This window comes from Xenopus laevis, chromosome 4S (genome assembly GCF_017654675.1).
Source record: "Xenopus laevis strain J_2021 chromosome 4S, Xenopus_laevis_v10.1, whole genome shotgun sequence".
NCBI classification, from domain to species: Eukaryota; Metazoa; Chordata; class Amphibia; order Anura; family Pipidae; genus Xenopus; species Xenopus laevis.
In genome coordinates, this window is record NC_054378.1 from 49,218,815 (window position 1) to 49,239,069 (window position 20,255).

The following is a 20,255-nucleotide window of genomic DNA, read 5'->3' on the forward strand; positions in this document are numbered from 1 at the left end:
GTCCAAGCACAGTAGGTATTGGAACCTCGTGTTGAGTGAATAGATTATTAGACAAAATATATTTCTATTAGGGATGCACCGAATCCAGGATTCGGTTTGGGATTCGGCTTTTTTCAGCAGGATTCGGATTCGGCCGAATCCTTCTGCCTGACCGAACCGAATCCCAATTTGCATATGAAAATCCCCTCCCCTAATTTGCATATGTAAATTAGGGGAGGGGAAAACGTGCGACTTTGTCAAGAAACAAGGAAGTAAAAAATGGTTCCCCCTCCCACCCCTAATTTGCATATGCAAATTAGGATTTTGGATTCGGTTCTGTATTCGGCCGAATCTTTCACAAAGGATTCGGGGGTTCGGTGGATTCGGTGCATCCCTAATAACTATAGATGTTTACCCCTCATAAAGGCAAGCCATTTAATAATGTGTGCCCAAGATTTCTGAATGATTTTGTTTGAATGCCTTTGAGTTGAACAAATAATTCTATATTCCACCTACGTCATTTTTCATACATTTTCAGTTGCTTATTTGTATTTTGAGTTGTTGGCTGGGTGTGTGTTTGAATCAGAACTGTAGAATGTTCACAATTCAAATGTCAGCTGTCCACTCCAGCAGGAACAATAATACAGGGTGTGAAAGGAGTCGGTATTTAAAAAGCAGGTGCGTGCATGCATTCAGCTTGTTATATTTATTTTATGTTGACTACATTGCATGCCCTACACTTCTGCTTTTAAGAATTTAAATAAACAATACAGTCCACACAGAAATTTGATGGCAATAGGAAGTATGCAAGATGTTTGATAATTAGAGGTAGTTTATGCAAGCCTGTATTCCCTCAGAACTATCATTAGAGTAGCAAGCATTTTGTGTTAAGTTGTAAATCTTAAAGGGATGGTTCACCTTCAAGTAAACTTTAAGTATGTTCTAGAATGGCCAGTTCTAAGCAACTTTTTAATTGGTCTTTATTATTTATATTTTATAGTTTTTTTTAATTATTTGCCTTCTTCCTCTGACTCTTTCCTGTTTACAGATGGGGGTCACCGATCCCTTCTGAAAACAATAGCTCTGTAAGGCTACACATTTAGGGGGTTATTTATTAATGCACGATTATTTTGCGGCATCCGATTTGCAGAAAACCCAAAATAGTTGTAGTAAAAGAAGACGTGATTTTTTGCGATTTATTATACCCCGAATCTGTTCCAAGTCCGAATCTGAAAATACACCATTTAAAACCTGCCAAATTCATTTAAAAGTCAATGGCAGATGTTGAACCATTTGCAGATATTTTAATCCTCATGATATGTTCGGTGTTTTCGGGTGTCAAAAATTTGGGTTTTTCCCCTGACAGTCTGAAAAATGTCGCAGTTTTTCCCGATCCGATTTTCTTTCGTGTTTTTTATTGATAAATAAGGGCAAATCATAGATTTTTATAAATTTTTTTTATTTCAAAAATCAGAAAAATTCCAATTTTAAAAAGTAACACCCTTTCTGTTATTGTTACTTTTTATTCCTCATCTTCCCATTCAGGCCTCTCCTATTCATATGTCAGTCTTTCATTCATATCAATTCATGGTTGCTAGGCTAATTTGGACCCTAGCAACCAGTAAGCGGAAATCGCTAACTGAAGAGCTGCTGAATAAAAAGCAAAAGCCACAGATAATAAAAAATGAAAACCAATTGCAAATTGTCTCAGAAAAACACTCTCTATATCATACTAACCGTTAATTTAATGGTGAACAACTCCATTAAATGGCACCTCTGGGCTGCTCCCGGCAAATTTCTAAAAGGCATTTAAGTCCTTGGAATATTACTTGGCAGCTGCCCTTTAACAATCAAAAATACATGTAAGTCCCAAAATACCACAGTTTTATGTGAGCTGTTATACTTGCTATAATAATAATCTGCAAAGGAGTGTGGTTGTCATCAGGTATATGAAATAGACACTGGAACTGTTTGTGGGTGGTTAAATGATCTACATTCTTAAAGGCTCCAGATTATCATTTTTATTACCTAGTGTACACTAGCAAAAAGCCAATCCTGTTTCTGAGGATCCGCTGTCAAATCAACACCAAACAGCCAATTATTTGCATTACAGAAAGAAGGCAACTAGCTAGAAAAGTAGTAAAGGGGGACAGTGTTATCTTCAATAGGATTATTCAGTTTTACTAACCCTTCTTTATTGAAAATAATTCTGTCGTCCCTGTTCCTTGAATGTATGGCCCCTTCCCCCCTTATGCCGATAAAAAACACAAGATAGAGACTACACCTACCAACTTTTGACTGGGGAGTTATCCAATTTATTCTAACAAAAAACCCACAAAAATAAATGTTTTGAGGTGGGGAATACTCCCTCTATTTGCCAGGAGGTATACAAACTCTTTAAAGTGTATCGTATATACTATATAGTATAGTATATATATATTATAAGCTGTATAATAAAAGTACTAGTCATAGAGGCGGGGCAAGCAATTACTTTCACTTTCCATTCAGCACTTCCTGGATGTCACTGCCGTCCCCACATTCCCCCTCTCTCTTTACCATTTAATTGTGTAGCCAGGGCATGGGGATGGACATCAGGTCCCCCATTCTGGTGCACAAACAAGATGTTGAGATGATGCAAGGCTTAACAGTGTCTACAAAATGGCTCCTGCCTATTTGCTATAATTATGAATTCCCAGACTGATGGAAACATAATTCAAATAATGTATACAGTGTAAGTAAAGTTGATTTTGCTTGACTTACATGATAAAATAGGATTTGGAATAATTATTTGGGTGATGTGTCCCCTTTAAATCAGCCCCCATTACCAGTCTTAGACTGGGGATAACTGTGGCCCACTGGAGAACCTGACTGTAAAGGTCCACCAAACCAGTAGTGGCGTAACTAGAGAGGAAGCAGACCCTGTGGCTGCTGGGGGGCCAGAGGTATAGGGGGCCCCATGAGGCCCTCATTATTGAGCAATATCAACATATACTGGTAATACAGGGATATGTTTGGGGGACCACCAGGGGAAACCGCCTACAAGCATCCAGAGCTGTGCATTGATAGACACTTATTGCTTAAAAATATTCAGTGGTCTGAACTGCAAAATAAAATCATGAAGTGCCAGTGTGGCTGCATTAAAATTGTGGCACAGGTTGTGCATATGGACTTCCCTTTATTTGCACTGAGTGCTATTGAATTCCTGCTGCCTTTGATGATTACCTGACCACACCAGTAGTTCCAGGGTTCCCAAAGTAGAATAGGCACACCAGACCTGTGTCAAAAGAATTAAGGCACTTTATCACCTCCACAAGTCAGAAATGACATAATCCATGCACTGAAAATATCAGCCGAAACTTGTGTTCAGTTCTGTGCAGGGATGCCCAATTGGTGGCTAGCAGCTGAAGATCTGTGATGTACTGGCACTTTAAAGTAATTATTGTGGTACACCCTGCCCAGTTTTTAGTGGAGCTATTCTTGTTGAAGCAGTATATTTACAGAGTTAATTAGGCGCTGGAGGGAGAGAGCTTTCCAACTAAACTGTAACCTTATCCCATAAATGATATATGATACCTTTAATGTTGTTTCATGCTGATGTGTATGTATGCAGTATACTTCCTTTCCTGCTCATCTACAACCAATGCTTCCCTAGAAGACATTTCACTCATGTATAGCTTTGTTCTGTTGAGCTCTAACCATATTCAGAATATGCCATCTACACCTCTGAGTCTGCAGATTTGTTGATTTACTGAGAGATATGTCTGCACTGTAGCAGCTGCATAGTGCTTGGCTATAAATCTGGCACAAATCTCTGCTACGTCTGAGGTGGCAGAGATTTTTCATGCAGAGAGGGGTCTCAAGCAGTACAATCACAGCTGCAGTACACATTCTGGGTGGCCAAGCTATACAGCTTATACTTTTAACTATGAATTTATACACAAAAATCTTACACAATTAAAAATATTCGGCTGAATCAAAATCACAGTTTTCAATCTTACATTTTTTGTCAGCATATTTTTGCAGTTTTCAGCTCAGGCTTGGATTATAAATGGCATCCTGGTACATCTCTAGTTTGGATGGCACAGGAACTCTGTGTGTGGCCATCTTTCGGCATGAAAATTTTCCCTGTAAACTTCCAGCATATGATCTCAGGCTTACTCATATAGTCGCCTGATGAAATATCTTTGCTCACATTTGCTCTTGCCGTCAATTTAGAGATTAGCAGTGACTTGTTTTAAAATACTTTGTAGGCGGGTCTCATTGTTGTGTTTTGCTGAATGGTTTGCTGCCTCGCAATGCTTCGACGACCTGCCAGGGTCACTGCAGCAACCAGGATCTGAATTCTAGGGGTCTACAGCCTGATAATATATTTTGATTGGGTTGGATTTTTAGCTGTAAATCATGAGTGGGAGACTCGGGGTGACAGTAGAAAGAACATGGACTAAGGGTGCAATATAAATTATTAGGAAAAGGAGTCTGTTTTAGTGAGCTTTCACTTGTTAAAATACAATTGGTTAATCTGTGTTTCAAATTGTCAAAAAAGTGTCTGGCATAGATCTACCATTTGACCGCTATTGGGCTACTATCAATGCTACCTGGTCCTGCTATAAAAAATAAGAAGTCACTTACGGGATTCTGTCTGGGGCTGCCAGAGCTCTGATACCCCGCTGCTGGAGATCCTCTGTCCCCCGCACACTTACAGAATGGTTTGTAGAGATTGGATGAACTAGGCGAATGGGGGAACTTTTAAGTTATGATATGGAAAACAAGAGTTGACTAGGAGAAATTCCAAACTTCTAGCAACTCTAATGAGTATCTTTGGGCGAAAATAAAATAACGAATGTCGTATGACGGTTTTGTAGTGGGAAGGCTGAGCACCTCTCTCCCTATCTTCCCTACCTGTAGTTCTATCCTCTTTCTTACTATTATACTGGCTTTGTATACTGTTGAATCCTACTGATTTTACCTAAGGACCAGAGCTTGAAAGGTATAGGCAAACAAATATCATTCTGTGATAAACATAGCAGGTATTCTACTTGCTCTTTTGTACGCCAATGTAAGTTACTGAGATAATGTGTTTAAGTGAAATGTTTACATTCCTCTTAGTTAAACACATTCTGTAAAATAACATTTGGATTCGTTTTCTTGCTTATTGAATATTTACTGTAAAATGTTTCTCTTTAAATAAAGAATATACAAAAAAAAAAAAAAAATACAATTGGTTGATAAACTGATCCAGGGAGCATTGCCAATAACTGTTTGGGTTCATAAAGAAATCTTCCCACCCCCTCCCCTTTCTCCTGCTCACCAGCCAAATTTTCAAGAGAGCATTTTTGCACTAATTTCTGTATGTTAGAAAAATGTAAGTGTTTGACTAATTTCTATATTTATGTAATCATTTATATACATGCAAAGTACAACGATAATAATGTAAAATAAGATAAGGAGGAGATGAAATAATCTTTGTGTTATGGTGCCAAATGATTTTGATTTTGATACTGTAACAGATCCAACAAACACTGCAAATACTGCTGACTAAAAGGGAAAAAAACACACGGAGCTACAAATATGGACAACGATGATAAGTGTCTCTACGTGTTTTGCAGAGGCATTTCTCGATATTGTCTATGGCAGGATATTTTCTCACTTGTGTAGCCTTGACAAGTAGTACTATGTAGCTCTTAGTGTCTTCACCCAATGAATTAAAGGAACCTGCCTACTGTTTTTGCTTGGCCAATTTGTAGGTGCGTTGTCAAGACATTGCAGCTTCAGGAACCTTACGATTTTGAGGTTTATGCTCAGAAAAGACTGAATAATTTCAAAGATAGATATTGGTTTTCATTGCAATTACATTTACAAATAACAATGTAGCCATTGCAAGTTTTAAATTAATATATAATGAAAAGTTGCTTAGAATGACCTATTTTATTGGGGAAACTAATATAGTATTTTTGGGTTTACATCCCCTAAAAGGAACCAACCTGTACCAAGAGGTAGGTCCTTTATAGTTCCCATCCAAAAATGCAAGTGTAGAGTGACATCCATTTTTATTGCTTTTTGTGAAAATAGTAGTTGTGATAAACACACTGCTGCTTTTTACAGCTAAGGGCTCAGTAATTCTTCTTGGGGTGATGTGAGCACCATTTTTAAAGGTGTTATAAATACAGGTGACTGTTGACCTTGACCCTGGTGCATGCAGTAGTCGATTTCTTCCTTGTTCTGTACCTCCACCAAGGTACAGTTCAAACTGGAACAATCTTATAGCGTAAGCAAAGAAAAACCTGGGAGGCAGAAGGTATCTGCTCAAGTGATTTTATTGGTATTTAACACTACATGTTTTGAGCCTCCTGGCTCTGTCAAGTGGCTCAAGAGGCTAGAAACATGTAGTGTTAAATACCAATAAAATCACTTGAGCAGATACCTTCTGCCTACCAGGTTTTTCCTTGCTTATGTTTTAAAGGTGTTAGACCCTCCCTTCTGCAGTGATATATATATATAAAAGGAAGTTGTTACTTCTTTGTGAAAATAACTTTTCAGCATTTGAAGGGCCAGTAAGACCTAAAATAAAATGTTCTGTTATCTTGCACTGTGTATCTTAAATGAGTATATAATATGAGTGACATGCCTTCCTAGCAGTGACGTCACTTACTTGCTGTGTGTATAATCCCTGATGACTGCCACTGCAGAGAGCTTAGATTTTAAAAGCATTTCACGTTGGGGCAGGCAGATTCAGCTGGGGCCATGGAGGCTATGCCTTATGAATAAAAAATGTAATATGTACACTGAAGTGTTGCTTCTTTTTAAGGGATTCTAGCAGAATCTGAGAAGGCTTTACTTTTCCTTCAAAATTAAAATCAGAATGATACTTATTTAGTACCTTTTTACAAATGTATTACTATTTTAAGTAGAATTTTGTATTAAAAATCCTGAAAATTTGAGAGACTCCTGTTAGATCAGAGAGAGTTCAGTTGTTGAGCCAACTGGCAGCTGGTGTACAAAGCAGATGTTTCTGAATTTCCATTCCCTAGAATGAGAACAAAAGTCCTTTCCTGGTAAATATATATTTACCACTGATATGGAAGATCCGAGTATTATTGTATGTCATATACTGAATGTTTCATGCACCATAGAAAAACTATGGCTATTGATCGAATACTGTTGCTTAGGGATGCACAGAATTCCGGATTTGGTTTAATCAAAGTTCCTGGTGACCAAATCAGAACCCTATGAAACACAAGAAATTTGCTGTATTCCAGTTGTCAATTTCCACCCACACATCTGTAATTTGCACCATCCAAAATGAATGCTACAGATTCAGCCAAATCCGTAAAACTAAGGTTCGGTCCATCCCTACATATACATAGCATTACATTTTCTTTCTTTATACAGAAAACAGTCTTAACGTTAAGGTAGTCTTACATGGGCCAATAAAAAGCTGCCTTCTGAGGGCCATATAAAGTCAAGTAGTTGTTTATTGCCATTTGTACATATGATCGGCTCAGGGCGCTAACCTTACCCTTCCACTACGATAACGGGGCAGATTTACTTACCTTCTGAGTTGCGCCATCGTTGACTTCGCTGCACTTCGCCAGGTGTAGATTCGCCAGGGCTGCGCAAATTCACGAATATCTGAAGTTATCGATCGTTTGCGAAGTTGCACTAGCGATGTTACAATCAGTGGTTCGAAGTTGTGCTAGCGATGGCAAATTTGCATACGGCGTGGAGTGAAAGTACAATGGCCGTATATGCAGCAACAATCACATTACACTACACAAAGCCAGGGAACCTTAATAAATGTATTCTAATGTCCTACACAAGTGCCCACAGTATAGTTATAGTATATAAATTTCGCTCTTTCCTATCACCCTTAAAAAAGTAAAAGACGCCAGCGTTTTTTTGGGACTTAGAAAAAATGTAAACTTTTTTTGGAGAAAGTCCTATCTACTCTATTGCACTTCGCCTGGTCTGAGGTGGCGAAGTAAAGTCTGGCGCAAGAGGTAACATTCACGAAAATCCGCAATTTATTGAATTAGTTACGTCCCTTTGCCAGAACGCAATTTTGCCTTACGTATGAGTGCGAAGTAGCGCTAGAGTAGGTCCACTTCGCTAGCGCATTTATGCCAGCACCCTTTAGTAAATCGGCGAAGTAGCAAAAAGACGTCACGCTGGCCTTTAGTAAATTTGCCCCATAGTATTCACCACACAAGCACGAGGAACCCGGATGCAGTCTCATCGGAGGGGGTAAGGCCGAATCACGTCACCATGGGAGGTATGTCAATAATTCCCGCCAAACACTATGTATTTAGGGGTTAATGTTGCACTGTGTAACTTTGAGATAGGTTGGAGTTACAGCCAAAACATTAGTGTGCTATTTGGAATAAATTATTTTTTAAATAATTTTCTATTTTGGTATATATTTATATTTGCTGCTTTTAAAGGATTTGTGCTTTGTTGCTTTTCAAATCACTATATTTAGCAATAAATCAGGAATTAGTTTTGAACAATGTTGTTAAATAGAAAAATGGATATGTAGCTAAACTGATTTTTTTACTAATTTACCCCTCCCCCATTAAATTAGATATTGGTACAATAAGGTGGATTTGTTGATAGTAATGAAAATGATTCCCACCTGGGAAGTGTTGGTTCATTTTAAGCTACACCTTATAAAGTATAATAAAATATCATGCTTCTTGGGGTTACAGCTGCTTCACCAGGAAGTACATTGATCTTGTGTGAGCGCTAGAGTTGTGTATTGCTTGTGGTTTTTGTAGCATTGTCTATTGTGATCAGCTGACTTGACTGATATATAGAGGAAGTGCTGCTTTTGTTGTTTTCTAATTTGGGTTCCCCTGAGTGAACAGACAGGCTATCACTTAAAACTTATAAACGTAGACTGACACAAGAACAATATAGCCAACCAATACAACACTTATCGCTTTAAGGCTCAAATAATTAATTGATAATTGATGTGATTATGCAGTAAAAGATAATAACTTTGTCCAGGTGCAGTAACCAATATCAACCAAAGGGCAGGTTTCATTTCCTGTCACCTGCTTAAAACCAAATATCTTATTGTTTTTTATGGGTGACTGCACCTGGGCAAGCTTTGTGCCTTTTATCACATATGGGGTATCTGTTTTGGACAAGCTTACTAGATGCATACATTCAGATGGTTCATTTGCCTATTCCTAAGGGTTAAATTCAGTCTAGCAAAAGCAATTTTCCCAAACAATCTCACCCTATCAGTGCCCTCCTCCCTCTGCCTCTCCCACATTTTTCCATAATCACATTCCAAGACAAGCAAATACACATCTAAAGATTGTGTTTTTTATTTCTTCACAAGGCTATGTCATTTTTCACAAGAGGAACAAAACCAACTATTTACTATAACCATTATTCTGTCTTCATGCCTTAATGAAAACATGGCTCTAGATTTGTGCAGCAAGTCTATATGGGAGGACTAATTTGCTTCATAATTGAAAGTATATGACTGCAATTTATTGAAAATATATCATAACCTTTTTGCTGCCAAGCAGGGCCGCCATCAGGGGGGAGAGTTGTAGGGGGCCCTGAGGGTAAGGGGGGCCCGGCCACGCCACACGTACTTGATTAGCCAGGCCCCCCATCTTTCTGAGCGCTGCTGACTTCGGGAAGGCATGGACGTTCAAGGGGCCTTGGCCACCAATTTTTTATTCTCATGTGAGGTCCTAGCCACCAATATTTTTTAATGGGGGGGGGGCCTGGCCACAAATGTTTTTTTTATGGGGGGCCCTCACCACCAATATCTTTTTATTTTTGTGGGAACCCTAGCCACCAATATATATATATATTTTTTTTACTGTGTGGTGGGGGGCGGACCTGTAGGTGGGGCTTGCGGTGGGTGCAGCCCAGGGGGCCCAGGAAATTTTGTTGTATGGGGCCCTGCAATTGAAAACCTCCAAAGATGCCCCAGTAGCTCCCATCTTCTTTTTTGCTGATTCATTGCACATGCTCTGTGCTGCTTTCACTTAGGGACCCACTCACAATATACAGTACACATATAATAGATAAAAAAAAATGTTAAAAGGTTGAACTTGATGGACGTGTTTCTTTTTTCAGCCTGACTTACTCAGTTGAATCTATTAGCCACCTTTTATATGCAGTCCTTGACCTTTCGGTTATATGAATAATGTCCGCTTATTCAGTATGCAGCAGTGGTTGACAGACTGAACCTCCTTGAGGCTTAATTATTACATTACAGAAATTGATGGACCTGAAGGATTCAGGAAAAACCAAGACCAAATTAGATTGTCTGTAACAGGATTTGTATAAAGCATATCAACCTGTAGCTGTTCCCTAGAATACATCTTAGTTAGTGCATTATTTTAAAGCATATCCTGTGTACAGATAATTCTCAGCACTAATGTATGGTTACGCTGGATGGTATTGCATTTGCAGTCATCCATTGATTCTGTAGCGCATGCTCAAATTCTCCAGTCCTTTGCTGAGAGCTCAATTCTGCTGTGTGGGCAGCATGTCCTGACTCATGTAACCCTGACTATATTTTTCCATTGCTAAAGAGCTTTCCTCCAGGAGAAACATATTGCATAAGCTTTCCCAGCATGTAATCAAGGTGCTGACAGGAAGGTATAAACATTCAACTAATAGAAGCCCAGCAAATTGTGTTGTAGGGGGAAATTTCTTTTGCTAGATCAAGCAGAAGAAAACAAGGGTAGAATCAGGCCAGTGTTAAGAAAAATAAAACAAGTCACATTATCACATAATCACTAATCTAGTGATTTTAAATAAATCACTTTTCTAAACATTATCACATCAGTGTTGGATTTACTATACAGGTATGGGACCTGGAGTCCAGAATGCTCAGGACCTGGGGTTTTCTGGATCATGGATCTTTCTGTAATTTGGATCTTCATACCCTAAGTCTACTAAAAAACCATGTAAACATTAAATAAACCCAATAGGCTGGTTTTGCTTCCAATAAGGATCAATTATACTTTAGTTTTAATTAAGTACAAGGTATTGTTTTATTATATAAAATGGAGTAGTAAATCGAAGGTTGCTGCATAACGGATTTCCAGATAACAGATCCCATACCTGTATATCAAAATTAGAAAATTTACCAAGGCACTGTTGCTGTACTGAAAATTAGTTGTTGTTTGTCGTGACCTGGGACTGGGACCCAAATGAATCGTTCTTTGTAGGTGAGGGAGATGGCACAGGCTCAAAAAACTCTTTATTGAGTGGAGATCTGTCTGGCACTTCTATGTGTATGGATAGGGATGCTTTAAGTCAAAATGCAATAGGTGCCATAGCCCCAAATCTTTGATGCGTATGGATTTCTGCACAATGTGAAATAGTATACAAGAATTATGGAGGTATTGGTCTCATAAACTCTTTTGGGCAGGGCCTTCTTGCCACTTGTATTGGTTATTGGTTGTATTTTTATATGTTACCTGTATGTTTATAAATGTGTTAATAGTAAAGTGAAACAAGTTTGACTATACAGGTATGGGATCTATTATCCAGAATGCACGGGACCTGAGGCTTTCCCGATAATGGATCTTTTATAATTTGGATCTTCATACCTTAAAGGTGGCCATAGAAGCACAGATAATAACAAATTTTCGTAAGATATTCGGTGCGTATATGGTGGGAAAAGTGCGACGATATCGGCAGAAGACTTAATATAGGTTGGCTCGTCGATCGGGCTGGACGGAAAATTTTGATCGGGTGTCTTTGAAGGCACCCAGACATCAGCCATTGTTAGTGCTGAATCGTCTGATACAGGTAGAATTCTATTGTTTCTACCTGTATATCTACCTGTATATCTGACGATTCAGCTCTACACGTGTGTATTGAAACAAAGGATCTTTCTTGGAAAGATCTTTTCCAAGAAAGATTAGTTAAGTCTATGGCCACCTTAAGTCTACTAGAACATATTGTAAACATTAAATAAACCCAATAGACTGGTTTTGCTTCCAATAAGGATTAATTATATCTTAGTTTGGGTCAAGTACAAGGTACTGTTTTATTTTATTACAGAGAAAAAGAAAATCATTTTAAAAAATCTGGATTATTTAGATAAAATGGAGTCTATGGGAGATGGCCTTTCCGTAATTCGGGTATCTTTCTGGATAACGGGTTTCCAGACAACAGATCCCATACCTGCATAACTACATTTGTTGAACAGATAAAAACTTTGACCGCAACTTTAGATTATGGCACAATTCTGACTGTTCCCAAGAGGATTTGATTACAGATTTCTAAATGATTTCATAGCAGTAATGGTTACAGCAAAAGTTGACATTTGTCCAATACTTTTTCTTCTCTTTACTTACTGCTACCCTCACTAGAATGTATAGTAAGTGCAAGCTGTATAGGATGTAGACTGCTTACACGGTGTGGCTAGCAACTAGAGTAGGGAAACAAATGTTATTAAAGGAATGGTAACACCAAAAAAATGAAAGTGGTTTAAAGGAATTATAATATAATGTATTGTTGCTCCACACTGGTAAAATGTGTGTGTTTGCTTTACAAACCCAACTACTGATATAAAAAGTGGCTGTGTGGCCATTCAAAAACAGGATACACAATAGAGAACACATAAGTTCTTAAGACTCCTGTTGTATGGTATAGAGCTTATCTGTTATCTGCCGTGTATCCTGTACTGTTTCTCCTTTTCAGCTTTGAATGGCTAGCTCCATGGCTACACAGCAGCTTGTTTATATAAACTGTAGTAGAGTTTCGGAAGCAAACTCACGAGCTGGACCAGTGCAGAGCAACTGTACAATATATTTTCATTAATTTGAAACAATTTCATCTGTTGCTGTTACTGTTTTTTTAAAGGCGTCGTTCGGTTATTTTCCGATTGTTATAAACAACAACTTTTTTCAATTACTTTCCATCTTTTATCTTTTTACCGGTATACCCAAAATGTAAGTTTTTAAAGTTTAATGTTCGTGTCTCTAGTGTCTGTCTCAGTGATCCAGGATTCTGAACTGATACAATAGGCTTCATTTCGTTGATACATTTCTTGGCAGTATCTGTGGAATATTAGCAACTATTGTATCAATTCTAACATCTGCTTTTAATGATTGAATCAAAGATAAATGTATCCACTAAATGTATCCCTTTAAAACAGTTAAAAAGTCAGTGACCGCCCCCCCCCCGAGCTGCTTTAGAAGGTGAAAAATTAAACTTTATTCTTCAATATTAGAAAAACAGTCACAAATAGAAAATAAAAAGTAATTGGAAAAAGTATTTATTTCTAGTGAACAATCTGAAACCAACTGAACTGAAAAAAATAGTTTTGCAGATTCTACATTCTAAGCTTTTGGATAAATGTATATAAAAATACTTTTTTACATATTCCTTTAAGCATATCACTCTGTAGGAAACTGTGATGTCAGACTGCAGTGGTAGAGTTAATGTGTGTGTTTACATTTAGATTTTTTCTTTAATAAGTTCAGTGGTCTGTAAGGTGAATTGTTCCCTGTATCCTGGATTGCTGGCATATCCATGATATCCAAGGAGTGCAGTTGCTGAGATCAAATAAACATTAAGGGGGTTATTTATCAAAGTCTGAAATTCTCTTACTATTTTCAAAAAAACACTCTGACCAAATCCGCACGGACTCTTCCCCCCCCTCGTTTATCAATACATTTTCACAAAAAATTCTTGTGCGGGAAAAGACTTGATAAAGTCATGGAAAAATCTGTATAGTACGATATTTTCAGATTTGTTGCCGAAAACTGCGACTTATCTAATTTGGAGCCCGAAAATTATTTGTTGGCCAAAACTTATTTGCAACTTATTTGATGCCCGAAAACACAAAATCTTTCGATTATTGAACAAAACCCAGCGCAAATCAGGATATCTTTAAAATGTCAATGGGTCATCTGCCATTGACTTTTAAATGAACTCATCAGGTCTGAGTTGGAGTACCTTTTAACACCATCAAGGTTTTAACGCCATCGCGGTTTAATAAATCTCGAAAAAATTTTGGTTTTTTTTTCTCTGAAAAAATGGTGGTTTTCCCCTTTAAAAGTCAGACCAAAAAAAAATTGGATTCAATAAATAACCCCCTAAAAGTCGAGGAAAAAATAGGCTTCAACATAAGATACGTTTATACACTGATATAATGGCTTCTCATTTAAAATACTTTTGAGCTTTCACATTCGAACTTTTTGGTATGTTTATTTAAAAAATAAATGTTGTGGAAGCCTTTGTCATTCAATGTGCTAAACATAAATTATCTAAACATTAGCTTCTCTCGAGCATTACAGGTCTACATCATGTTGAGGATGCTTCTCAATGCCGTTGAACGTAACAATGATGAAACAAAGCTAGCCATCATGGCCAAATGTCTCTAGATGAAGTCTACTTCTCCTCCTTTCCTGGACCAGTCTTGAAATAGCAACATGAATCCCAATTGTGAAGTGATGGATTCTGGAACTTGTAGTCTCTCTGCTTTCCACAGTAGGTGGTACACATATTCTTTGTAAAGCACAGGGACTCCCAAGTCCTAGAATCTATTGCTTTAGGTGAGGGGTTTAATTACGCTGTGAGCCTAAGGGGGCTCGGAAAATGGTCAAAAAGAGTGATAGATTATCATGGTTTCTTTTGAAAAAAGTATTGATTTTTGGAGGTTAATTTAAGATGGTGCTTAATTATTATAAATTCTGCATATTCATGCACACTTTACTTCTAACACTAATCACTTTTAACCAATTGCGAGGCATCTTGTTGATGGATATATTATTAGAATTTGATGGTGTAGGAGGCCTGTAGATTTATGCTGTACAGTATAGTACACAAAGGAAGATGTGGCTTCAGGGTATATATGTGTTCTCTTGCCTCAGGATAGCAGCACAATGCTACCCTTTTTCACTAGCGGCAGAAATACTGGCTACAGATGGCCAGTGATGATCCAAAATGCTTAAAACATTCTGTCTGTCACTTCATCCACTGAATACGAGTGGAAAATAGGATGTTTTGAATAATCTGCACATAGAAATATGTGGCACAAGCTGACTGTCATCCTTATGCCTTTGCAATGGTTACATTGAGTTTTTATCTTTTTTTTGGTATACATTACTGGCTCATCTTGCAGCAGAAAGTGTAATGCTCTGATAAATCCAGCAGATTTGAACAAATGGCACACATAACCCTCTACAAAAGCTGCTGCTCGGAGTTGGGGAAAAAGGATTGAAAACATGGGAAGATTATTATAAACATTCATCTTCATATTTATCTCTAACATGGTGAAATGTTCATCATAAGAGGAGGGGCTAAACCCTTACAAAAATGGTCTAGGTATCTTTCAACACTAATATTAACACAAAAATTAATTTTTTTGGTGTGTGGAATCTGTTCTGGAGGAAACCCATGCAGACATGCGGAGAACATATAACCTCATTTCAGATAGTGCCCTTGCTGGAATCAAACCTAGGACCCCATTGCTGCAAGGTAGCAATTATACAATAAAATAGATTTTTTATGAGTGGGACTCATCATAGCAACTGGTTAGCAAGTTTTGTTTCCATTAAGGTCTCCCTAATGGGTCAAAAAAAGACTGGCATTGGACTAGCACCTTATCTTTGATATGCATTCATACTCTTGTCATTCAGCAGCTGGACATATATTTTTGACTGGCCCCCCTCCAAGACAATTGTTATTTTATCTCTCTCTTCAATAAAAAATATTCTTATTTTGTGAGGCAACGCTATGTGTATAATATAGGGAATTTTTTGTATGATCTGAAAACAGTACTTCAAAATCACCCGTTAGAAGATTTTTTTCTATTTCCAGGAAATGGAAAAAGGTAATTTTTCTTGCAATTTCCATATCATTTCGTAATTATGGTCACTAGGCTAATCATTTATGAATGCTGAAGCAATTTAGAAATCTGTGGGAATACATGTACAAAGCAGTTGCAATAGGACACAAATAGAGGCCTCATACACTGTTGGAAGTGAAAGGTTTGTGCCTTGCCAGGCATCCAGGGAATAAATAGCACCACTAAACAGAGCAATAGTCGTGTGCTGGCATTGGTTTTCTCATTACTGGGGTGCACACAAGAAATCGCTTGCAAATGTAACTGTATCACATTTTTATAAGAATTTGACCAGAAAAGGCTCCTGAGTGCAAGGAGGAGTAAGACAAAAAAAATTGCATTAATAAATTTCCCTGTGCAGAGAAAAATGTTATTAATAATAATTAATGCCTTAAATAGTTAGGATTTGTAAATCTGTTTGGCTACAAATGAAAGCTTTTCATGGTTGAGAGAGGAAAATATGGCCTTAATGTAGTACCAGGGAATAAAGGCCCCCATACACGCGCCAATAAAAGCTGCCAACACAGCTTATTGGCCCATGTGTGGGGCCATCTGACGGACTTTCCTGATCGATATCTGTCCGAAAGTCAGCTAGATCTCGAATGGGTGGGTTAAAAAATCCCGTCGGATCATGGAAGTATGTTGCAAAGGAATTAGGGCCCAGGATCGGATCAGCCCAATATCGTCCACTTCAATGTGGGCATATCAGGGAGAGATCCGCTCGTTTGGCGACATCTCTACGTCTATGGCCACCTTAAGTTTGGTCCAGATCTAGTAACCAATCCAAATCAGACTTATGCATTCCAGCATCAAACCAATAAAAGTTATATGCTGATTTGTTGCTAATAATTATAATAATAATTACAAGAGCTATCCCACCCCACCCCCCTCGGTTCTAAACTGAGGGCAACCTAGCAGAGGGTCACTAAACCCTGAAAATTAAAGGACCACGGCCATATTTTTATTTAACGTTTTGATTTATTTTGTTTGTTTTGGGTAAATGCTTAATCTTTTATCGGTTTCTTCCCTTTATCCACTGCTGACAACTTATTTTCTGTCCATAGGTATTTGTATAAAATGTGGTAAAGGTGTTTATGGAGCAAGCCAAGCCTGTCAGGCAATGGGAAATCTCTATCATACAAACTGCTTCACATGCTGCTCTTGTGGTAAGTCTTATTTTTCTTTTGTTTTTTGTGGGGAGGGGGTTAAAGTAGATCTGGACTTATAAAACCAAGATTTGACTGTTTTCTTGCTGTGTTCCAATGCTTCTTTGATGCTTTGCGGCAGAAAATTAATTCTGGATTACTGGGTTACATTTTGAATTGCTGTGCTAGAATAATGCTGCATTGCAGTGCTAGAAAATAAGTTTTGGGTTAGTTTGTTCTCTCAGACTTGAGCTGTTATTTCAAGTATATATAAGCCCAACACAGCTTGCAAAAAATAAAGATTGCAATTACCTTGTGATAAAAAGTCAGGTGATTTTAAGAATTCAGGTTTGGTTAGGCGTAAGTACTTGGATTTCGCCAAATCCCCGCCAAATTTCGAACCAAATCCTGGATTTGATGCATCACTACTTCATAACAGTTAAATGGCCTATGGATGGCAATGGCATTGTTCCACCTATATGTAGTACAGGTATAGGATCTGTTATCCAGAAACCTGTTATTCAGAAAGCTCTGAATTACAGAAGTGCTATCTCCTTAGACTCCATTTTAACCAAATAATCCAGATTTTAAAAAATAATTTCCTTTTTCTCTGTAATAATAAATAGTACCTTGTACTTGATCCAAACTGAGATATAATTAATGCTTCTTGGAAGCAACACCAGCCTATTGGGTTAATTTATTGTTTACATGATTTTCTAGTAGATTTAACGTACGAAGAACCAAATTACAGAAAGATCCATGATCTGGAAAGCAGGTCCCAAGCACTCTGGATAACAGGTCTCATACCTGTAGTCCCTGATACGCAGAGCATGACAGTGGTGCTAGTTTGTTATTTAACTCAGTGGATTTTGTGATTTTGTTTGTGTTCCACAATAATTGTCAAATTGCTGAGCTGCCAGTTTTGGACCAAAGTCATATGTCCTCAACATGGTTGCACTGGAGCTTTAATGAGGTCAGTGGTGCAGTGACCAGAGATTCTGCAGCAGAACCTCTTTGCTTTAATAAAAGGGGGCTGTGTTTGTTTCCTTTTTATAGGTCGTATCAGTCTGCACAGTATGCGCTTACATATGAGACTATTTTTATTCAAAAGAAGGGGATTAGTGCTGAATGCTGATTGGAGTGTATGCTTCTCTTGTTTGAATTACTCATATTAACCCTTTCTTTACATGAAGAAAAGCTTTGGTCTTAATTTAATTTAAAGAGTTATGCAACTATATATCCAGCGTTGGTTTGTAACCCTGTATGGTTAACCCAGCTATTTGTGGGAAAAAGTTTTAAAGGAATTAATGAGTAGCCCCTCTGTTTTATAGTCATTTTAATCGGGCTTGAACTACTCTGCCAGAATGAGAGATTTATCATGGGCTTAGGGGCTATGAATCTTAGTTCATAGCTTGAAACACTGATCCTTATCAATTGACCTTCAATTGTTATTTTTGTGCTTTTTGAATCTAAAGTGATTCGGATGCATTTTGAAAAAGTGCTGGGATGCAATCTCCAGGACCAGATTTCCTAGTGACTATATATATATATATATATATATATATATATATATATATATATATATATATATATATATATATATATATATATATATATATATATAATTACATACTATTTTGTGGTGGGTGTTTAAAGGCAAGAGCCAGCGTCAGACAAGGCACGACCAGCACATTGATGACATATATCACATAGTGCAATTTTCTTATTATTGACAAATAAGGAAAACGCTCTCTGGTGCCAAAAAGTAAAAATTGGAAGCAAATGTTTCAATGAGAAATTAGATTTCCCCCCCTCTTGTTAATAAACTGCATTAGCCAAATATTGCTTCTATTGTTGTCCTCGGACCACCTATCTCTCTTAAGCTGGCCATAGACGCAAAGATCTGATCATACGAATCGAGTGTGGAGAGTCCTGACATTTTTCGTCCGGCGGATATCGGTCATTTGGTTGATCGGACAGGTTAAAAGATTTCTGTCGGCTGCCGATAATATCTCTGCATGTATTGCCGATCGTACGATTTTCAGAGGGAGACAGTCACTAGCTTTGGTCCGACATAACTTTCGTACGATTGCTGTCAGGGGCAGAACATCGGCTGATCTGTTCTTTTACTGCTTTATTTGATCGGAATGGTTAGTGGCAGGTCGGGAGATGGGGAAGTCCGATCGTACGTTGATTCGTATGATCTGATCTTTGCGTCTGTGGCCAGCTTTAGCTGTAGGGTTCACCAATCTTTCAGACCTACAGAGATCTTATCTGGGAGATCATTGAAAGTAATTCCTCCAAATGGAGGAGATATGTCAGGTTAGCTAAAATAGGGATTATTGGTTGTCCAGCCGGTAGAGGATTGCTCCGTGGTGCTCACTAGAAGAACCCCGGGCCGGTGCAGTTTTCTGCTGATAAGAGCCCGGGGTTTTAGGTAAGTAAATACATCACTTGGGGTGCCTAACATTTGAGGAAATGTAATGGCCAGACTTTCGTCTCCTTTAAGATACCAGTTTTCTTGTTTTTTTTTTAACTATCATTAGTGTGGGACAGGATATCACATTAACTGAGAAGTCAAAGGTCTCTGTATGAGAATTTCTCTAGAAATGTTTATTTATGTTTGGAGAAGAATAAAAATAATGACATTCTATTTTGTGGTGGGTGTTTAAAGGAAGAAGATTGGCCAAATATCAGTCCTGTCAGACAAGGCATGAACCAGCACATTAATGATATATATCTCATAGTGCAATTTTGTTATAATTGACAAATATGGGAAAGTCTCATTTAGGGAAAATTCATCCATTTCCCCTGGTGACAAAAAGTAAAAATGAGAAGTAAATGTTTCAATGAGAAATTGATTTTTTTCCCCTCTTGTTAATATATCTAACCTCTATCAAACTTCCTCTTTAATGGGGACATATAGCATAATTTTTCACAATGCATCAAACCATGTAAAATAATGTAAAATAGAAGAAATAGTTTTTATTTTAATATCTTTTGGGTCAAAAACGTCTGTATTAGTTTGAAAACTGTGCTAAGCCATCCCCGTTGCAACTTCCTGTCCAAGACTTTCCACTATCTGACTCTGCAGCCTCCTGCTCTTTCTGCCTAAGCTACACAGCAGCAGCCAGTGAGGGAGGAGTGGGCGTGTTTGTGATGTCACACTCAGTCCTTCCCCTTTCCTCCCTCCTCCCTTCACTGCTTGTTCCTTTCTCTTGCCCTGCAATAATTGGGGGGGGGGGGGAGAAAAGCAAACTTAAAAAAAAAAAAGTATCTGCTACTAAAAGTATTTT

The 20,255-nt window shown here is 37.9% G+C and overlaps 1 protein-coding gene across 1 annotated transcript in view; it reads left to right on the forward strand.

Annotated features, from left to right (window-relative positions):
- Window positions 1–20,255, forward strand: part of wtip.S (WT1 interacting protein S homeolog) — an 87,470-nt gene that overhangs the window by 32,282 nt on the left and 34,933 nt on the right. The window contains exon 3 of the mRNA XM_018240478.2: window positions 16,879–16,980. Within this exon, the coding sequence (XP_018095967.1) occupies window positions 16,879–16,980 (102 nt within the window). The remainder of the gene's footprint in view (window positions 1–16,878; window positions 16,981–20,255) is intronic.